The 22,052-nt window shown below is 36.8% G+C and overlaps 1 protein-coding gene across 7 annotated transcripts in view; it reads right to left on the bottom strand.

Moving 5' to 3' along the window:
* Positions 1–22,052, bottom strand: part of INSC (INSC spindle orientation adaptor protein) — a 138,376-nt gene that overhangs the window by 38,387 nt on the left and 77,937 nt on the right. For all 7 annotated transcript variants that reach the window (XM_056354826.1, XM_056354825.1, XM_056354824.1 and 4 more), the window contains 3 exons: positions 21,870–21,993; positions 19,331–19,444; positions 13,397–13,522 (listed from right to left, as the gene is read on the bottom strand). In XM_056354826.1, coding sequence (XP_056210801.1) covers positions 13,397–13,522; positions 19,331–19,444; positions 21,870–21,993 — 364 coding nt within the window. The remainder of the gene's footprint in view (positions 1–13,396; positions 13,523–19,330; positions 19,445–21,869; positions 21,994–22,052) is intronic.

Genomic DNA, 22,052 nt, shown 5'->3' with positions numbered 1-22,052 from the left:
GATTTCTTGCCAGAGAATTGGCACGCTGCTTGGCATCGCTTAGAGTGAGTCATGGATTTCAGTGTTCAGTGGCAGACTATGATGGTCACTGCTTACGTTGCATTACATTGGTAAGAACTCTGCCCACACCGTTTGTTTCTCTCCCAAACAGCTCGATTGACGTGCAGATCTCTTCATGATGACATTTTCACCCATTTATGTCTGTTTCAGGCCTAATCCAAAGCCTGCTGGTGTGACTGAACGTTTCTTTCTAACTTCTGTTTGTCTCCATGACACGCTTGTGCATCCCTACGAGAATCCTAATGCCATCTTGCCTGTCTTTGTTTAAACGTGGGCTTATCTGGATCTCAAAAATTGGGCATTACTGTCATGAATGCTTCAGAAAACTGGGTTTGGAAGGAAGGCCAAACTTTGTGCTTACATACAACCCATGAAGCCACCTCTTGAATCTTCAGATTCAAAGAGGAATCTAAAATGTCTATGTGTGAAGAAGCTGACCTTTTCTATTAAATGTGCCATCATGTTCTATGATGTCATTACTGTAACTAAACAGAGCATTTAGAAAAACAAAACACTGCTAACAGTTGCCCATGTTTTAAAGGATAAAACTGGATAACTGGCCCTGCCCAAGATTAGCAAATCCCACAGGGTGTTTCCCTAAGAGACAAAGTCTTATAAGAAACAAACCTCTTACAGTGTTTGACTGTAAAACATGCAGGAAAGATGACAAATCTTGGAGCTTTGTTAATTTTGTTAGTATCTTAAAAATTCTTTTCTTGGGATTGAAACTAACAGTTCATTTCAAATAAAAAATCCTGCACTTGGTGACATGAAAATAAGGTCAACTGGCAGTTATATACAAAGTATAAAGGGGGTATACATACATGAGGAGATAATGTCGAAGGCCTTACAGTAGTCCAGATAGATGGCATCATTAGCTCTTCCCTTGTCCACTAATGTTACTCCATCACAGAAGCTCACTAGGTTGGTCAGGCAAGACTTGCCCTTCGTGAAACCAAGTTACTAGGGAACCTTTCCCACACCTTCTTTGTGAGAATAAAGTAACAAAGATGAGCTCTTGTAAAACCTAGAAAGACTTCTAACTTCTTACTTCCACCTGCTAGTCCTATAGGGATTCCTTCTGCAAGACCTCATCTCAGCTGACAATCCTTGTCAGATCAAACTTTTACTTGAAGTCTAAAAGCTAGTGGAGTTAAACAAAACTAGCTATGCACAACAAGGTCTAAGAGACAACCTTCAGGCCTCCAGACTTCTTCCAAATTAAAAAAAAAAAAGAAACCAAAAAAACCACCCAGTTCAAGTTTCCAGCTCAGGTTTATGTCAGCCCTAATTAATCTGTGGACCTATCTACCAAAACTCAAGCTGGAGGGGAAAGCCTGCCATACTATGACATGTGGCAAAGTATCTCTGAAAATTGAGACTGATTTTGCAATCAGTAAGCCCTGATCCATACAAAAGCTTGCTCGTCCATTCCCAGGAACTGCAAATGAACAAACTGAAAGCCCTCTGAAAAGGAAAAGCTCTAGACAAGGGAAGGGAACATCAGTGAAAGAGCTATTGTCTGGGACCTAAATGATAGGTAAGAGAAGAAAGTTATAGTAAATATATATGCAATGCTGTTAGGTGTTTAGTTTTTCAGAAACAGGATTATCATCTTAAACAGATGAGATTTTTTTTCCAATAGCTCTTTAAATGTTTTCAAAGATACTTTATGAAACATTAAAGTTTTAGTATAAATCAGGCAGAATGCCAGATCTAAGTGGCTTCCTGCAAACAAAGCAAAAAAACCTAAGCAAAACTAAGCAAAAAAAACCATTATACTGACACATAAACATGCCTCTGCATCACCTGCCATTAATTATTGTTTAACCTTCACTTTTTTAAGAAATACATGGAGACTCATACATATCATGAGTGAGCTTCAGCTAAGACATATGGCAGCTTTTAGTTCGTTACAAATGTAAGGTAAGAAGAAACTTACACAACTGACTTCCTTTGGTTTTGTTAGTAGCACACGCAGGGTACTTTACCCGAGTAATTCAATACTTTCAGCTCTGATTTAAAATGCACATCACAAGGAAAGGATACTGAGTTTCAGCTAATTAGTTAATTAGCTTACATTGTGTTTGAATTCCTGTTTCATTTTTATAACTAGCTCTAGGAAAAAAATTCAGCTCCAGCAACAGTTAGCATTTAGCCCATGTGACAGAGTCAGAATATACCAATACGGACAGGAAAACCCTGAGACAGTTTTGTTTATATAATGGTGCTCAGGTGGGAAAGTTAAACTGCTAGCTGCTCATTTAAACCAAGCAAATCCACTGGTAGAAAGTTTAATAGTGGCCAGTTTGGAATGGTCAAATCTATTATCATAAAAGTTTCCTGTATGTACTTTTACCCTGTTTTGTAAAGTGTTTTCTCACTTTGTTGCAGTGACAGATACTAGAAAGGAGGAAAGAGAAAAGTTTTGAACCATGTATTTTGACCATAATTTTGGCAAACATTGGGATAAAACAAACAAAAACCACAGGCAACTGTCTATCTATAAAATGAGATTTTGCAAAATACAAATTTGTGAATGTCCTTCGCAATAACAATATTTAGAGATTGTACATTTTGGCAGCACTGCTGGGACCCAATTTGCAAAGGTTTCTTAGTACCTGCAGCTAGAAGATTTGCAGCTCAGACCTGTGTCACAGCAGGACTCTTACAGCCTCTGCCTTGGCATGTGTGAACACTGATAAAAGTGCTGTAATGCAAGAGGCTTGTTAACCCCATGTTGAACCCAAGGAAGGGTAGTAACACAGGTGTGCAAGAATCACAAAACTGGTTTTGGAAAAGAGCCAAGATCTAAATTGAGTGTAAGCTGAGGTTTATGTATTTTGCTAGTTTGAACTGCTACTAAAAAACAAGCCCAGGAAAGTGGTCAAGTTGAGAAGCTAACTCAGAATATGGGTTCTCTAGTGAGGAAAACCAATCTTCTGCAGCACTCTCACATCCTGACTCTCACCCCAATAGATGACCAATATCCATCCACTACTGATCAAAGCAAGCCAGTCACTTTGTCTAGCAGCCTCCATCATGTTAACCCTTAGGTATGATTAAGATCAGCTCATTTATGGATGAGTTAAAAATTCCAACAAATGGAACATACAGAGCATTCTGTTTCCAACTGGCATGCCCCAAAGAAAAGAAATATAAATCACCTGGCACCAGGAGAAATAATTTTTTACTTTTGAGGGGTTCAGTACTTCTGTAAATGCAGTTTTATATTATATATTTATTCCTCCTATATTTATATGAGGAATTCCATAGCGGCAGTTAAGAAAGGATTTTTCTCCTTTTGCTTTCTAGTAATGTGCATCTGTAAGAGTTCAGTCCTTCAGAATTAAATGTGTGTAAAAATTTTGAAAGCCAATATTATGCAAGCAAGAATAGATATACAAGAAACCATACAGAGCACTAGAAAACTCCAAGAGTCATAGTTAATTAGTAGGAAAATAAACATGGCAGACACCTTAGAAGGGAAAATAATGCCAGTACTGAATTCTCAGGCTCCAAAGGCATTTAAATCTCTGTTATGCAACCAAATGTATGTAGGTATGCTTTCATTCCTGCAGAGGTCTCTGAAATCAGTAGGGTTTTAGACAAGCTCTGGAGGCTCTGAGCAATAAACGCTTTGGACTTTTCTAGTGAGTCATAAAACCCATCAACAATACTGAGTCATGAAGTCCACAGCAGGATAGGTCAGTTAGACTAGCATATCTAATTTCAGCAGAGATTTTTGTGAGGGGGGAATTATCTAATGTGTCTGTCTATTTAATAAGTATTTCCACCCTCTTCTCTCCTTACATTTTATTGTGGCTACAGCTAAGCTATTTAATGCATACAATGTAAGCATATTCAGTATGTGTGTTTACATATGGATACAAATGCAGCTATGCGAAGCAACAGTTTCCTGCTGAGTGAGAAGAAATATTATGAAAGCTGCTCATCTGTTAGGTCTTTCTGTAAGGCTGTGTCTTTCCAATTTCTTTTCTGCCTCTACCAGGGAGAAGAGGAATATCTGAGGTCCAAAATAGCTCTCTCCCTGCACTCTTTTTAAATGCTTCAATTGATTCTCATTAATCTCTGCCTTCAGTTTAGGAGCTGAGTAAGCTTCTTCTTTCATCTTAAAATTAAATTTGTTAGATAGATTATTATTATTATTATTAGGTAGGGAAAACCCACCTGTCATTTGATGTATTGGCTTCTGTTCCTTCAGACGTCATCCGTGGATCATTTGCTGCCCTGATCATTGTCATTGCTTTAAGCAGTATTTTAAATCATTACAGAAAAATCATCATCTGGTGATTTCCAAATTATTTTTCGTTTATAAAATTCTCTTAACATCCTGACTTTTGAAACATAAATCTATAGCTATTTGGAGTGCTTTAAATAAAATACTTAGTGAAATATAAAATCAATAGATGGCATAAAATACCAACATAACTGACCGCAAAAACCATGTGTAAATTATATGGAAGCCAAACTAGTGCAGAGTGGTAACCTGGCACCAGCTCAAATTTTCAAAATGAAGTTGGAGGGAATGACAATCTACAGGCAGTGCTCCAATTTGATCTTGCACATTGAAGTGTACACCTCAGTAACCTGGCATACTCTGAGGTCTTTCCTTTTCAGCTTTCAAAATCTATTTCAAGGAAACTTATCTGTTTAAAACAAGAATAAAAAAAATCTGAAGACTGACTCTCTTCTGCAGCTCAGATAAAAAAATAAAGGTGTATATAAAGGCACAGCTGAGGGACAGATGAGAAGTGAGGTTGTTCCTCCTACAGTGACTACATCATATCAGAACCAAATGCCAAACTACACTTAATCTCATCAGCTCTCACTATGTATGAGCACTGTTCTGGAGCCATGAAAGAAAACATACAACAAAGCAGTGGCAAGATTTACTCTCAACACATAATTAATAATACCCAAATGCCACTGCAATGCCTTCTCCTGAGCAGGTCTTTCTGAAACGTGAAAAATCCCAAATAAAACAGGGCTTCTTTGACTGTTACAAAATTTTTGCATGTGGACGTGTTGATGAAGCAATATGCCACTTTAAGCACAGGACAAAAGGAAGCAAAGCCTAAATCTGTGGATGACCATGGAAGGACTCACACTAAAGACAAAAGACTTAGGTTAAAGGACAACTCATGCTTTTGTTGTTAACTTATAGATTCATATGTCAGCTCATAGTCTGCCTGCTATGCCTCTATTGAAAAGACAGACAAGGTTTATCAGAAAAGATCTTGTACCTATTTGACCTGATTCTGAAAGTTTTGCTTTCTTCCACAGCACTACGCGTTCAGTCATCACCAAATGAGTATTTACTCTGGGAAATGCATTGCAGAGTAAAACCTCAGTTGTGAACAGACCCACAGATGTGCATCTCTCTTGACATTTTTAACAGGTAGTGGTTCTCTTGTTTTGGAATGATGTTACATGCTTAAGGCTAAGCACATCTATATATGCTTGCAGGGTCTGGGCCAGGCCTGATACCTAAATAAGGATCTAGTGGTAAACAACAGAATCTGTGTCCTCCAAAGGCAACTATTCACCAACTCCTTAGATAAGTCTTACATCGTCCTACTTCACCAGTATTATCAAAATGTTTATCTTTAGTGCTACATTTGCTGGCTCCTTTCTTCACTTTCTCCTTCTTCTAAAGTCTGTAATATGATTAGAGTGAAGCAAGGTTTGTAAGGAGAGGTAATATTTTTTACTACAGCAACTGATACATGCCTCCTTAGACCATCAGGGCTACGATACCACAACCACTATGATTTAACTAGTCATTTTAACAGAATTGGAATAATGGCAGTGACCTCAGCCAAAGCATTTTGTGTATACTTTTTCCTGCAGAGATTTGGCAATGCCCCATATACCTGCACTAACATGTCTGTATTTATTCAATTCCATGTCTCTTGAGTAAGTCCATGAAAAAAACCCTTGCTTTTCTCTTTGTGCGATACTGGGTACTACAATAAAGCAAATTTTAGTCTGCTGTGTAACTAGCAGAAGGTTTTCAATGGACCAAATGATAATCCAGAGATTAGTCACCATTTGATTTGAGGGTTTTGTTTTAGGTTGTTCTTAGGGGTTTTTGTGGGGATGGCTTTGTTTGGATTTTTTTTAAAACATGTTTTCACACTGGTTTTCAGTATGAAACATGTCCCTTCCATGACTGCCAAAACATTTTGCCCTAGAACTGCAGACTGTCACATCTGAAGATGGTCAGATTCTGCAACAACCTAAGAAGTCTTGCTACACTTGCCTGGGATTGTGCTGAAAGAAGCTGCATTTACTAATTACATATACATAGCTGTGTAATCAGGAGGTAAAACTTGAAAAGACACCTAATATATACGATGCCAGCAGTTGAGGAAGGGCAGTTCCTGCACTCTCAGATATGATTTAATGAATCTTGCAGAGGCTTTGACAGAAATGTAATTTGCCAAACCCAGCACATTTTTCACTGCCAATTAATTAAACAGCCTTACTGAGAAGAAGTGTCCAGTAAATTAAAGAGCTGCAAGCCTAGAACTTTACATTATCTAATTGTACCACAAACTCAGCTACTGAAATAGATTTGCCTGCTTATCAAAAAGGCTATGTGAAAAGCAGCTTTCAAAAATGTTGTTCCCCACACTATTCCTTAAGGCTGACTTATATTTCCCTCTCATTGTAGCTCTTCATTCTCCTGTGACCTACACAATTTCCCAGCTGACAGCAGTGGGACAACAGTTTCCAGCTCCAGCTGTCAATGACACCAAGTTCCAACGTGCTCTGCACTACATGTCAAAAATTGCCTGGATTAGTCTTTAGAAGGTTATCCTCCTCTCTCAAAATTCAGAAGACAAATCTATTTATTCATTCCTGTTTACTATTCGTAACTTCACAAGCATGATTTCAAAGTCTGGCAACAAATGGACACGGAAGATGAGCCAAAACAATGTTCTTGAAGGGAAAAAAGTACATTATGCAAACCAGAAGAAGACTTAACTCTCCAGCCAAAGGGTTGTAAAAGGATCACATCACTTGAACCCTTTCCACCTAAATCATCGCACATGCTTTTAGTGCAGAAGCCTGTGTTCTGTGGTTTTAAGCATGCAGTAATAAAGTTTCTAGTCTCTTTCCAAACATGAAGCTTCATGTGTTTTTCCTGTAAACAAGCACTACTTTGGGAAACAAACAAGAATGTTTTGTGACGGGGAATATCAGTGTCGAGAATGTGTTTGTCAACAGCACCATGAAAAATCAGTAAAGGATTGTAACTTTCCATGTTACCTGTTTTTGTCAGAAAGAGACAAGAGATGGGCCCCTTAACAATTTATCACCTTCCAATAACTTCTAAAAGTCCTGAATCTTGCTGCTAATACCCAGCCTCTCCCTATCTCGCTCAGGAGACAGAGTAACATGAAATTTGACTTTCCACTAATTAAAACTAAATTTTGGAAACTATGGGATTTTTGAAAATATTTTCTTTAAAAAAAATGCTTAATCTTTTAAGCTCTTAAATTTAACTCATTTCATAATAAAATAGGCATACAATTTTTATCATTTTACAGGACCACCTAATCCCCTGTTCTGAAACTAACTGGGTGCAAAACCACTGAAATACGCCATAAGAATTTTTTCATATATTAACCAGAAAAAAAATAAATTTTAACAAAAAGCTCTTCTCTGAAAAGTCAGAGAGGCTAACAGGCTGAGGCAGACCACTGCACTTCCTGAGATTTTCTCATTGCTGGAAGTCATGTGAATAAGCTGCTACTTGCCATAATAAAAATCAACATTTCACTGCTTCTCAGAAAGCTGCACAGTACTCTTGCACTTACAAGAAGCAAACATACAGACATGCTTCTAAAATGTAGCAACCTATGAGTCTATCCTTCTTAATCACTGGCAACCTCACACCCCTTTTCTAGAAGACTGTTTACTATTGTTTTGCTTCCCCTGGTATTTTGCATTTGGAATATTCAAATATGAAGACAGCAATATAGTTCATTCAGATCAGGCAAATTTGCAGTCACTTGTATGGTACAAAGTTATTTCCATCATATGCCAGGTACTATGAAAATAAAAACATCCAGAATTTTGGAGCATTTACATGCTGTGACAATGAAATCCATGGGCCACTAGCTAACTTCTGTGTTCAGATTTTAGAAATCGTGACTGTACCCTCAAAACCAGGTCATCCAAACTCTCAGTCAAAGCCCTCTCCATAATTCTTACTTCTGCCTCATCCTACAGCTACATAAATCTTGGTAGTTTTAGCAGCTGGGATTTAAGGCAACAGAAGTTACTCGCTGGTTTTGACTGAGGTTAACGCTTGAAACCAGAAGTTCAAAGTGGTTAGAGCTGAAGTAATCACCCCAAAGCTGTGAATAAATTGTATTTACAGGTTCTGTAAAAAACATTTTATTTAATTCCCACCAAAAGCTTGTTTTTCATATATATCATTGACAGACTATGACCCTGTCATGCAGAAATTATTATTATTGTGTAAAAGGTCATGGTTGCTCTTAAAAATCAGACTATGCTCACAGTGAACATATTTTAGGTCATTCATGTTTAAGAAGTGTTTGTGAAATTCATACAGTTTGCCAACCACTAAAACCATACACTTTGTACTTTCTTCCCCCTTCAGATTCTTTTTCTGGGGGTAATTGGATATAACGTGCTTTAAATGAAGAATCCAAAGCAATTTATAATCTATACCTAGGCAATTTTGCCTAAAACACAGTGATAAAAGCTATGTCATTTGTTAAAAAGAAGGTTTTCTTAATGAAAGCAACAACTGTTGTCACCAGTGTGTCTGGAATATCTTCCAGGTGTCTTGCTTTCTGGAGTAGTTTAAACAGTGTAAGTAAACATCACTGCACAGTATTAATATTTAGGCAGCTGCTTGAACGACTATTTGTATAAATTATTATGTTTTTGTGGCAGTTGAGCCTTGATCTAGACCCCAGCTGAGCTGCAGCTTTTTAATGAAATAATGTTTCACATGCACAGTATAACTTTCAGTACGTTTCACTACCTGCTTGCTATTTACTTCTGAACTAACTCTGCAATTCTTTTATTGCAGCAGGAAGTTTGCCTCAGGAAAAACCACAAAATTGAGCTTTGCAGGGCAAAAAATTGGGAAGCCACACCTTCCAGCACCAGTCAACAACAAGCACTGCAGGGACACACTTGAAGCAGAGAAACTGCCACAGTCTTCAGACTTCAATGACACTGCACGGCAGCATATGAATAGGAGACACTTTGTTTACAGAGCTCTTCAAAACAAGCACCTAATGCAGCCTCAGGAAGGAAAAGATGTATGATTGTATTCAAATACAACCCCCTTTTCCAGTTGAAGACAATATCTGTTAGATTTTATGTGTGTCGACAATGAAAATGGTATTTGAAGTACAGTCATTCCTAATGTAAATTGCAGGACCCATATTATCAACCAAGATCACAATTATTTCTTTTTTTTACCTTAAATTTCATTAAATGCACATGTTAGTCTATCGCAGCTCTGTGCCTTCAACAGTCCTTCCTACATGAGAACCCTTGAGATTAATTAAGTTTTCAAAGAACATTCATGAAGGTTCAGATATCCTTCTCCCTCTAGAACCCTCGACAAATGTCTATGTTAAGAACTAATCTCCCACTACATCACTATATTTCTGTCCTAAACAGGGCTGGATAAACAAATAGGCCTGCATGTACATCACCAACGTTGTTCTTCAGTTTCCAGTCACGCTCACCTCTCCCAAACTTTCAGTTCTTCTGGTTTTAGCTATTTTCTGCATTATCTATTATCTATCTGTATTATATATTGTCTCTGTATAAACTCTGGAATGCCTAGACCAAGAATAACTACTTCCTGATGCAGTGAGCTATCTCCTAAAATATCTGCATGCTCAAGTGCCACAATATACAGATGACAAAGCTTTCTCAGGTATAGGGAAAGGCAGCTACAGGAATAATGCAAAAGAGGAAAATTTTGATTGCTTCTCCAGGGTCTCTCTACTCTTCTCTGAAGTTGGACTGGTTGAGCAGCTGAAATCAAAGAATGATCTCAAACCTGCTGGTGTTGCAGTGGATGATGAAGTTAAAAGTGTACCAAACAACTGGACAGCCATAAGCAGCTTGAAGCACCAAAATTACTACTTGTGGAGCACAGGTTACATGGAACAACGTTTATTTACACACAGCTCCCAGTCACAAAATGAGACTATGACTGTTTCTTCACTATCCTTTTACTTTAGTTGCTTGACTAACTTGTTACTGTTGAGCTCCTGGAGCTCTGTAGTTCATGTACAAAATAACAGTACCTTTTCAAAAGTCAACAAAATACTTGCAAGTAAAATAACTCTTCCAAAAATGGCCATTTAACCAACTGATTTTGCATGTTTGTACATACAGTCAATTAGATTAACCTAAAAGAGCGAGACTTTGTCATTGCAACAACTGTATTGTAATTATACATTGTAATTATAGCAAAGACCAGTTTATTTACCAAAATGATGAAAAAGTAATAATGGCTATTTTAAGTGTGCTGGTAAGAGAGTAGTGCAGGTATCTATTTAAAGATGCATGACTGGGAAGAACAAGAGTTATTTTTTAAAAAACTGAGGAAAATATATTTCCTTAAAATAGGCAATTTTCTACATCTTTAGAAATGAGCACAGAACTGTTACTTTCCTTCATTAGTAAATGAGGACAGGATTTCCACATTGCAATCCAAAAACTCACTCAAGACAAATGGTTTAAACCCAGAACAACATAATTCACATTAAATTTGCAATAATTATTTTAAAAAAAGCCTAATATTCAGGTATCTTAAAACCCAAGAAAAATGTTAAAATATTCTCTGCTCAGATTGCCTCCTGTGAACTACTGACTCCCTCGCTTGCTTTCTAAATAACCATCTGCATTAACACAGATGTCCTTGTTACCTTCTTGTGTTGCTACTGAATTGGGAATATCAAAGAGCACTGGATAAATAAACAATATTGCTAATGTCTTTAGTAATTAAGCACTGCAATTACTGTGGAAATTATACCACCCCCTTTTTAGTTCACCTCCCAGACAAATGTTCCATTAGAAATGATGACTCTTGCTGCTTTCTTTTAAGTGGTCTTTTAAACACTTTAATATTTGTGAAGCTTAATTGAAAAATAGGTTGGTGGGGGTGGTGGGGGGTGTCTGGGTCTTTTTTTTGTTTGTTTTTTCTTTGTTTTGGCTTTTTTTTTTTTTCTTAATCCTGAGTTACCCAATCTGAATTGTTTGGAGTCCAAGCTTTAATTTTTTGAATGAGGTTTCTGACATTAAATATCAAGTTCAAATTGCACTGATGTTTTAATGCACTAGGTGGCATAATGATATTCACGTTAGAGCATATTAAAAGCTTCACCACCACCCAGGTACTTAGTTGGCTAGCGGAAGCCACCCTTCCTGCCAGGTAAGAAATCCTGTGGTAATTTCTGTAATGATAGGAATGCTAATATTGTTAACCCTCTTCTTTGTTCTTTGCAAGAGTACTTTGAATTTTGAAAGAAAAAAAAATAAATCAGTGTTATTTAAAGAAGACAATATAACAAACTGGAGTGCTGTTCCCACCAAAATAATGGTCATCTGATCCATGCACTTTCCCCTTGATTCCCTAAGGTCAGAATATCTCATTGCTTCTAAACAGGCATACAAGAAAGGTGAAAAGACTACAAAGTAGAAAATTTCTTTGTTTACTATCTCTCTTTCACTCTATAAACTGGCAAAGCTGAACTGTCACGAGCCAACAGTTTATTTACAGATGACACAGCATGGTACTAGCCTGTGTTGTTCAACCTCCATTAGCACTTGGAGGGACATTAACCCCATTGCAGAGAAAATGTCTTTGTTTCTTTTGATATATGAAATATTCCATTCTCCCCCACCAGAAACCCAGACACCTACTGTACCCACATAGCATACGGATCCTCAGCAACACAATTTTAGTCAAAGAAGTTACAAAGTGATAACGAAATAGTCCTGTCATAAACCTGTCTGTTCAGTCAGGTGAGTAGTATTAATGTCCAGCCCCTCATGTTGCAGACTTCAGTTTTGCCAAGATGTGGTGTAAGAATTTAAGGCTGAGGTGAAAAATGAACTACTGAAAGCAGTGGTAGGGATTCCAGTTAAAAATGCTTTAAAACACTGCCCCAGCCCCAGCTGTAACAGAGTTTACCCTGAACAATTTTACTTGTGACCAACATTAGAGTAGATCAAAGACATATGAGCTTGAGAGTCAATAATTTTTTCCTAGGACTCCTGTTTCATCAGCTTTGATCTGGGCCATGTTGAATGCATGTTGACACTGCCAGGAATTGGACCAGGTGAGTTGAATCAATCTTTCCCATTTCTAACTCTATTAATTCCACTATTATAGTGGACATAATGAAAGATCCTTTTAGACTGATTCTGGTGTCAGCCTGAACCAGCATTATGTCAAAAAAAATTTAAGTCATCTTCATTTACTGTAAGCTCAGAGATTTGCTTTTTGCTGCAGATGTTCTGTCACGGTTTGCTTGAATTCTGGGCAGTAAATTACAAGATATGTCAATGTAAAGTGGCAGTGAAATCATTTATCATTAACTTGAAGAGGCCATTATTCAGCTGTGAAAGATGACTGTTTTATGAAATACAAAGGATGAGATCATGATTTAGTGACCAGAAGTGTTCATTTTCCAAAACACAGCAGTATGTTGTGAAAGTGAGAAAGGAAAGGAGCCTAAGCAGTTGATATAATTTTATCTGGATAATGTTTTGATGTTTGCCATCCCAGGTAAAATTGGCTTTTATGAGCCCTGCTGCTGATTAGCAGACACATTTTTCTATTGGCTAACTGCTATATCTGTCACAGATTACAGCTCTCAAAAGTTACAGCAGTACCACAAGCAGGTGCCCTACCTGAGCATCAGGAAAAGATTTAAAGAGGTAGAAAGCTTTCTATCTTTTAAGTGTTATTTGAAATATTAGAGTTTCTAAACAAACACTTCAGAGTCCAGAAATTATAATTTCCCTAGTTTTTTTGACGTAGTCACTGACGCGTTTACCTGTTTTATGAAAATTATTCCCACTTAGATAGCTTATTAGTGCAAGCAACTGAATAGAATAACGTTATTTATCTCTGGGACTAATTTTGTAAAGGCTGAAGATGTGTTCTTTACAGAAAAAGTGAGCATACTATGGAGCACAGTATCAAACACCATCAAGTTATCAATTCCTAGAACAGATTAAATACAAGACTTTGTTTTATGACACAGCCAGTAAAGAATGCTGAAGTGCCTACCTTTTCAAGCTGGTGCATCCCTTCTTCTACGCAGCAAATGGATGCCAATGTTCTCAATGCCTGGGGATAAAGGCACCTGAAACAATCCTGGCGACAGATCTTAAAGAGCGCAACTACACCTCCTGCCTGCCGAGACAAAGGAAAAATCAGAAAAGCAGCACTGAATGTTTCCCTAGTACTTAACTGAGCCTGGGATAAGGGGCAGATTCCTTTAGTAATTTCTCCAAATTTGCTACTGCCACAACACCAACAAAGAGGATCTTAAGCTCACGCAGACAACTCAAGTTGATTAATGCTTATACATCAACTGATGAAAAAGTAATATAGCCTCAGTGGGAGGTGTGCTTAATCAATCGACTTTTACCAATTACAAGCATAATTTAAATTAAACTTGACATTCATGTGAAAATTACGAAGAATTATCAATAGGTAGCAATTGGAGTGGCATTGAAGTGATAGTTCAACCATATGGTATTAGTTTAAAACCGATTTTGTTAGCGTACATTTCCCATTCATCTATACTTCTGAGCTCCATACAATATTTACTTAATGCTAAAATATGAAAAGACAGTCATATGGTTAAAGAGCTACTGAAAATACAGTGGAAATAGGTGTCAAGTTCTATACAGATACAATACATTATCTTCATCCTCTAATATGTAAAAAAAATAATCCTACACTTTTTTTTTTAAATATGGCAATAATGACAAAGATTTGAGTATATCTATATCCTTACAGCAGCTATCATTAATGATTTCCAACACAGCTTGTAAACATGTGTCTTAAAAAAGTTCACATAATGAATGGAAAGATGAATATACAGACAATATGTGAACTTCCTGTGGTGGGGATTTTTTTTTTGGATTATATTTGATTTCAAAATGTTATTCCATCAGGTAGAGTACAGATGCCATATATATTATGTAAGAGCAGACATATAATGAAGAGGAAAGCATTAAAAAAATTAATGACAAATGAAAGATTTCCGACTAAATAATTCAGATTACAGAAGTAAATTAAAAATAGGTGGAATCATGGAGCTAATGTAATATATACCCTTCTTTTGAAGCCTGTTTCAGTAGCCTCTGTATATAATATTTTTCAGATTCACAGAAATAAACTTTTTCTCTTCAACCATTTGTGTTTTTGAAAGCCCAACAGGTTGTACTGACATAAAAGCCCTGGACTACAATTCAGACTTCCCTCATTTTCAGAATTCTACATTTTTGTACCAGTTCTGCTGGAATACAGTAGAGAATAATAGAGCGAGCAAACCTATCTGTTCAGTCTAACAAAAATATATACCAATTTATAAGAAAAATAGAATTTGACAAAATTAACACCTCAAGAATGAACTGTTGCATTATGTCTTTACACATGTATATGCAATATCTGTGATACCAGTGAAAACACCAGGCTTACAGAGCTTTGTTAAAATTTATTTCTGGAACTGTAATAACTACACACGTATCTGTATGAGTTATTTTATATCTAGTATTGCTATATATAGCTTACTGCAGGAAGGTATTTCTGAGCCTTTAAAATAAAGTGGGAAAGAGGCTTTCAGTCATATTTTTCCTTCCACGAAAGGATATTGATATTTCACCCAAGCAGTAATTATCTATGAAAAATATAGGAAAAAAAAGCTATTACAGTGTTGTCCCCAAACCTAAGGTAACTGGGTATTATTTATTTATTTTATTATCACTTTGAAAGTCCCCCACAGTTCAGTGGAATCAGAGGTGATCTGATTCTCTATTTTAGTCATAATAAGCAGAAGTTTGTGGACAACTCCAGTAACGCTCCTGTGATGTTGGCACATTTGCATCAAGCTTCCAGTATGACAAATGGTTGCCCTGCTTTTCCCTCTGATGGACAGGAAGAGATTTATCACTGCATTTAACAGGAGAAGATCTAAACTGTTTATTTTGTGCCCTGTGTGCCATTACCAAGCTGTAAAATATTGATCATGAGTTATGAACCTAGGGAGCTGTAAGTGAAACAAGGAATAGGTAGGAAACACTGAGCCTGATTCTATCACTTGTCAGAAACACTCCCCTCACTAGGGAGCATTCCCTAGGATTTATTCATCTTTTTCAAGATTTGTCCCCTGTATCTTTTGCAACGATGACAAAATTATGCCATCTGACAGGGATGCACATAAATGGGTCAGGTGGGTAAACAGTACCATTCAACAGCATTGAGCTTTGCTTGCTTTGGAGATTAACTTGGACCTTTCCAAAAGTTCCCAGTATGTCTAAGGATGCTTTTATTTATCCTTTGCAAACTGCTTGGCATTTCCGGTTTTTAACCAAATAACACATACGTTAAACGCTGCTGTTGCTGTAATTCAAGTTTCATCTCAGACAGGCTTCACATACTCTATGAAGCAGTATTTGAAAAAGAGGAGAACTTGCTTTACTGCTGGATGACCTACTTCTCTCCTGTATTGGACTGACAGGAAATCAGTTTTGTGGAGACATCTGAGAAGCTGTTCAGAAGGGCTAGCAGTAGATAACAAAAATCACCTGAAATACAATCACAAAAAGTATGTGAAGGAGATCATGAGTATAAAAAGCCCCACTGTGCATAGTGAGTTGAATGAATAAAGAGGGGAGAGAAAAAGCATCCAGCTCTAAGGTGTATTATTTTGCAGTTTCAGCCTGAAATCACTGAAGATGGTGAATTCTCATCGAGCCTTTCCTCATGATGGAGGACATTTATAATTGGCTTGAAAGATGATCTCCAAAGAAATCTTAACAAATACTTGCTAGAAAAGGAACTGACCTGCAAAGGAGGTAAGGCCAAAATGTATTAGAAGCATTAGAAGCTCCAAGATGAATCCTAGGAGCAAGTCATCTGCTGCACATCCATATGGGACTAAAGTAGTCAAGCATTCTCTAAAGAAGGGTGAGATAAGCAGGTATGGCTATCTTCATTATCTTCAGTTTTGCCTCTCTCTCTTTTAGGAAATTATAGCAACCAGACCAATAGTTGGTATTAGACTCCAATTATGATCAGTGAAATTGATTTACTCACAAAAACTTCTTTTTCTTTATCATTCTGTGTCCCAGCACTTATTTATTGTAACTGTGGACCTTAGTTTTACTGATTCTTCTAGTTGTTATGAAGCCAAATCAATTTAGAACTAGTCTGCTTCAAGTAATACCAATTTTTGACAGCTGCTCAAGTCCACTCAAAATTTGTAATTTCTGGGGTTTAGTATCTCCTTATTCTCTCAGAACATGAAAGGTAGAGATTTAACAATGAAGACCAATTTATAAAATTTTAGTATGAAAGATCATAGGATCAAAACCTCATAATGTAATAAAAAGGACTTTTGTGAATACATCCCTGGAATGCAACCCCAGGCAACGATACAGCAAGTTAGTCACACTGTTTGATGCTTAAGCATGTGTCATAAGACTTGACAGAGGAGTATTGTAGCAACATTTGGTTCCAAAGGTAGGAAACTGATCTGCAGACAGAAAACCGACTAAAACTTTTCTGTGGTAGTTGCAAAAACTGCTTTACTTGGTTCTTCCTTCCCTCATTCTCTCTTTCTGTTTTTTAAATTATCTAAACTGGTAGTTTCCATTATGCTGACACCTTGTAGATGAACACTATGTATTATGGTTTGACACTCACAGCTGAATGTTATTTCTTCTTTTAGTTCAGAATGCAAAGATTTTTATTACAATTATATAGGCTTTCTCCCTTCATTTCTTATCTTGCCCTCGTTACTACTAATTTGTTTTAGATACCTTAGACTTTACACTTCTGACAGCTAGTGAGAATGAATAGCTGGCTACCAGGGTGAGTCAGCAACATGACTCTTTCACATTAGATTACAAAGTTATGTGTTTAAAAAAAAAACCAAAAAACCAAACCACAGTCAAAAAATGCCTCCAGGTGGAATAAAATGATAGGTGACACTTCAGCACAGAGGGTTAGCACTTCACAGTCTTTCAATATTTTGGTAAAATATTGGCAGGGGAGTAGAGGGCGGGAGAGAGAAGACTGAAACCCTTACCAAAATGCAAAGTGAGAAACCAGGTCCTATAATATTGTAGCTTTACAATATTGTTATTGTTCTTTGTTTGCATGTCCATTATTTTGGTGTGCATTACAGTTGTAATTTATAGCTTGAGGAAAAAAAGTTAACAACATTGCACAAGATCACACACTGTCATGGAGAGTAAGACTTCAAGGGTACATGAACAAATTTGTTGAGTTTTGCTTTCACTGTAAAGAAATACTTCATTTTTCTGGGTAGTTTTTACCAAAGATAAAATGACAGCTCTCAAGGGAGCTTCTACATCTGTAGTAGGTTTTGAGATCTTTGCAAAACTTGAATCCATTCTCACCCTCTTAATGAGTGGGCACAATTCCAGATTTTGTGTCCGTGTTCCCCCTGCCCCTGCCTCAAAATTACCCTGTGCTTTCACCGTCATAGCTAACTACTCAAACGACTGAATTCAAAGTTCTGGTCTGTTATGATTCCTCTGCCACCTTGGTCACTGATGCAGGCAACTGAAACAGTACAGAAGGTGAAGGATGATGGTGAGTCAGGGCAAATGTATTTCACAGTGCACAGAGGAAAGAGACAACGCAGGACAGGTGATTGCAACCGCCACTGTAATTTGGCAACCAAACACCACTTAGGGCTCTTTGCATAAGGAGATGCATTTACTCACTTATAAACCTGTGACATGTCCAGGTTTTAGCAGTAAATTAATTCAGTGATTTATGGAAGGTCAGACTTCACTTCTGCTAAATTAAACTGTTATGGAATTCACACAATGATAAAAAGCACAAGACCAGTTTTCCTCTGTTTGTTAGTTCTGCACTTCCTCAATTCTCAACTTTTTAACATTGTTTTTGGATACCACTGAGTGGAGCTCAAATACCAATTTAGAAAAAAATAAAACACTCAAGCTGTTGTCAGGACCCACTACATGTTTCTGAGTCTACCTTGTTTGCAGCCTTGAGAATAAAGCAGTACATTTTATGGTGCAAACATCCATGTAAAGGCAGATCAGAAGTAAAATGAATTAAATGCTGCTGTTTAACCTCATCTCTGAGCAGACCAAGGGATTGGCACGCCACAAGCAGAAGCTTGTGAAAGTTTTCGGTTCTTTCTTCTTTCTGTATCTGCTGTGGCTGTGATTATCCTGTCCTTGACCTCACACAATGCCCTGCCTTTCTCACTTTTTCAAGATCCAAGTGTCCTCAAAGGCGCAAGCTCTGCAGGAATTACCAGCATAATAGAGTGTGGCAAAGTGGTTCGTTTATACCAAAAATTAGTATCAAATACTCAGTAAACAAGAACACAAACTGCCAGAAGTAACTGTAATGATGTTCCTCTGTAAGAGGAAAATAATGGGTGCAATGTATTTCTAAAATTACATCTTTAATAATATATCTAACCTTCTCTCTACATACAGCTGTAGAGGTTTGCTGTTTCTCTGCATAGTCAGCCATATGCATGGCCAGCTGTAAAGCTTCTCTCCACTGACGTGGCTGGTATTTAAAAACTTTTGTCAGGAGAGACACTAAAAAGATGCCCAAGATGCTGAAGGGCAGGGTAATACCTCAGGTGCTACAAACACAACTGTAGTTGAATCAATGCCCAGAAGCTTGTCGGAGCTTACCATCCTACTGCAATTGTTTGCACAGGCATTGGGCTTTATTAAATCTATTTAAATTTAATAGGATAGTTGTGGTAATAAACTCTGCAGAGTAAGGCTTGCAAACACAGCAAAAATAGTTTCTCAGAGTAAATTTTGTTCTTCAACCTAGATCATTAGTCTCCTGAAATACAGAATTTCATCTTGCACTGTACATTTCAAAACTTGCAACCACTTCTGTGTTAAGTAAAATAATTCACTTGTATTTCTATTTTACTTTGGATTAATCCATATATACTCTTACCTTAGCTACGATACGGCACAGATGCGCACCTTCCTGGGTAAGGCTGAACAAACTACTAATCGCTGACTCAGTGATGTACATACTATCCGACAGTTCTATTTGTCTCAGCAGATTCTGTGTGACAACATAATAAACATAATTTACTTCCAATGATAAATGTTAGTGTTATATTTAAAGATACAATTGAGTGGAAAGTCCATTTAATTCATATCATCTTGCTTCTCACCCAGAGAAAGGAAAAAGAAACACTGGCAGGAGTCAGACTGATAGACAACAAAGTAAACACATGTATCATTGCTTTTGAATAAATGCCAAGAATAGTGATATTTAAAAATAAATACAAATGGAGTATGAGAACAGGTGTGTGTGAGAACATTCAATAAAGAACTCTTCAGCTATTTAGTAAATTATTATTGGGGTTGGCCAGGGATTGAACTAAAATTTTCGGAGGCAACTAATTGTCTTAGTGTAGAAACTGTATCACAAGGTGATACAAAATTTGCACCTTATTTATAAGGAATATTGCTATACCCTTTCTAACAGTACTTTCTAAGACTCTGGGTTAGTCATTATTCTCAGTCTACACAGAAAATGTTGTTGACCAATACAGGGAATTCTTGTAGAGGAATACAGTTTATTTCTCCAGTGCATGAAATAGGTTAAATATTTTTATCTTTGTAAACAGTTACTTTGCTTTTGCATGTGTGCCATTGCAGCTTCACAGAGAAACACAGCTGTAAGAAGAATATGAAGTTTATTTACTTTTACTCTTTCTGAAAGTACATACAATCATTAGAAGAAGAATTAATTGTATTTCTAGAAGGAAGAAGGTAAGCATTTTTATATTTAATCCAACTTTGAAAGAAGTCCAAGGAAACACCCACATTTTACGTTCTTATTTTTACAAAATTCAGTTATCTTCCCTTTAAGAGGCTGTGTTCTCCCATCTTCAGCATTAGAAAAATGTTCCATGAAAGAAGTATCTTATTTCACATTTTTATATGAACCTATCCTGAATAAAATCCTGATACACTGAGTAGGAAATTATACAATTTAAGCTGAGTTCTAGTTTCTCACACAGACACAGTGTGTTTCAGAGCAGCAAACTACCCATAGACAGCGTGGTTGTATGGCAGAAGGGGGCATGCAGCCTGACTGAAGGGCTCAAAAAACTCTTCTTAGAAGTATTTTTATCAATGACCTCTAATCCAAGTCTTCAGCCACAAATACACACAAGATGATACAGAGTAATTAAATCTGCTCCCTTAAAAGGAAAATGGACTAGGATTTCATGTGTATCAGTAGGTGCCAAAGTACCCAAAGACAGAATATTAGCCATGAAGAATTGCTCTTCAGATTAAAAAGCAGACGCATCAAAACAACCAAAAGCTATTCACTGAATTGGCAATGTGCAAAATTATTTACACACTTTAACCCGTATGTGGTATTTTATGTAGTTCTCAAACCCTAACCAAAATGCATTAGTTAACAGCTTGTTAGTTTAACTGTAATTCTGCAGATGTATCCTGGAGATTCTCACCTCCTAGTAATAATCTTTACAAACTATAAGGGATGTTTCTGAAAGAGCCACCTTTTTTTTTTTTTTTTTGCTATCTTACTGCATTCAAGATATGTTAGAATTTAACCAACACCACGCATTAATTTTGCTTTAGCACCATAGTAAATACTATTTAACTATTTCCTCTTCACTAAGCCTCTCATTTCCTCTTTTTCTGCAGGGACAATACAAAATTTCAGCATAACATCACCTTTAACATACAGACAAATTAACTGAGCATTATTACATTTGGGGGCTTTTATTTGAGGAAGGTTAGAGGCTGAAAAGGGATTTCCAAGGAGATCTCAAGAAAGAGATCAATGTAAGTCAGAATACATTGGTTAGAGTTGCAAGTTGCTACTATTTCAATAATGGTCTAACAGAAAAAAATGTAATGTGTCCGTAGTCCCAGACTAATTGTTCAGCGTCCTTATCTACATTTAATCACCACAGGAAACTAGACATCATGCCTGCAGTGGTACAGCTCTGTTTCTGGAAAGTTACACATGTATAACTTGTACCCAACACTATTTTTATCGCTTACTTCCTGGAGTCTAAGACATGCACTGGTTAAAATGTGTGCTGTAATAATATACTTGCTATACTTATATTTTCTAAAAAGTTTAGCTTTTAATGAGACTCAAAACAGGACAGGCTTTTTTTCAAGGTTTCTAAAGAAAAGCAGTGTCTGCATGAAAGGAAGAGAAAATGTGTCCACAGGTCTTTTTAATAAAGATATTTTCCAGAAATTAGATGCCTTGTAGTGAGCCACAAGATCATTTTGTTTGGTATTTGGGGTTATCGAAGAATTTGACACTACAAACGCCTAAATCTCTTTGCAAGATATTTGAATTAGGGATAATAAGTTTGCTGAAAATTGAGAACTGTAATTCTAATTCTCCTCTTAATGGATGTTCTCCCTCAAGAATCAAAAATTTTTAGACTTCTTTTTTAAAAAAAAACCAACAACTATAAACTAACCTGTGCCTCATGTGTTAAAACCAGCTCTATCAACTGGCCAAAATACTGAGCAACGGTAGTGAGCGTTTCATTAATACAAGATTTCATGGACTTCAGTATTTGCTCATCTTCAGTTTGTATGCACCTGAAAAGAAAGAGAAAGGAAAGGGATGAAGGAAAAAAGATGCAAGTCAACTATCATTT

The sequence above is a fragment of the Falco biarmicus genome, chromosome 10 (assembly GCF_023638135.1).
Source record: "Falco biarmicus isolate bFalBia1 chromosome 10, bFalBia1.pri, whole genome shotgun sequence".
Taxonomy (NCBI): domain Eukaryota; kingdom Metazoa; phylum Chordata; class Aves; order Falconiformes; family Falconidae; genus Falco; species Falco biarmicus.
The sequence above is the reverse complement of the archived record's forward strand: the minus strand, read 5'-3'. Positions and strand labels throughout refer to the sequence as shown.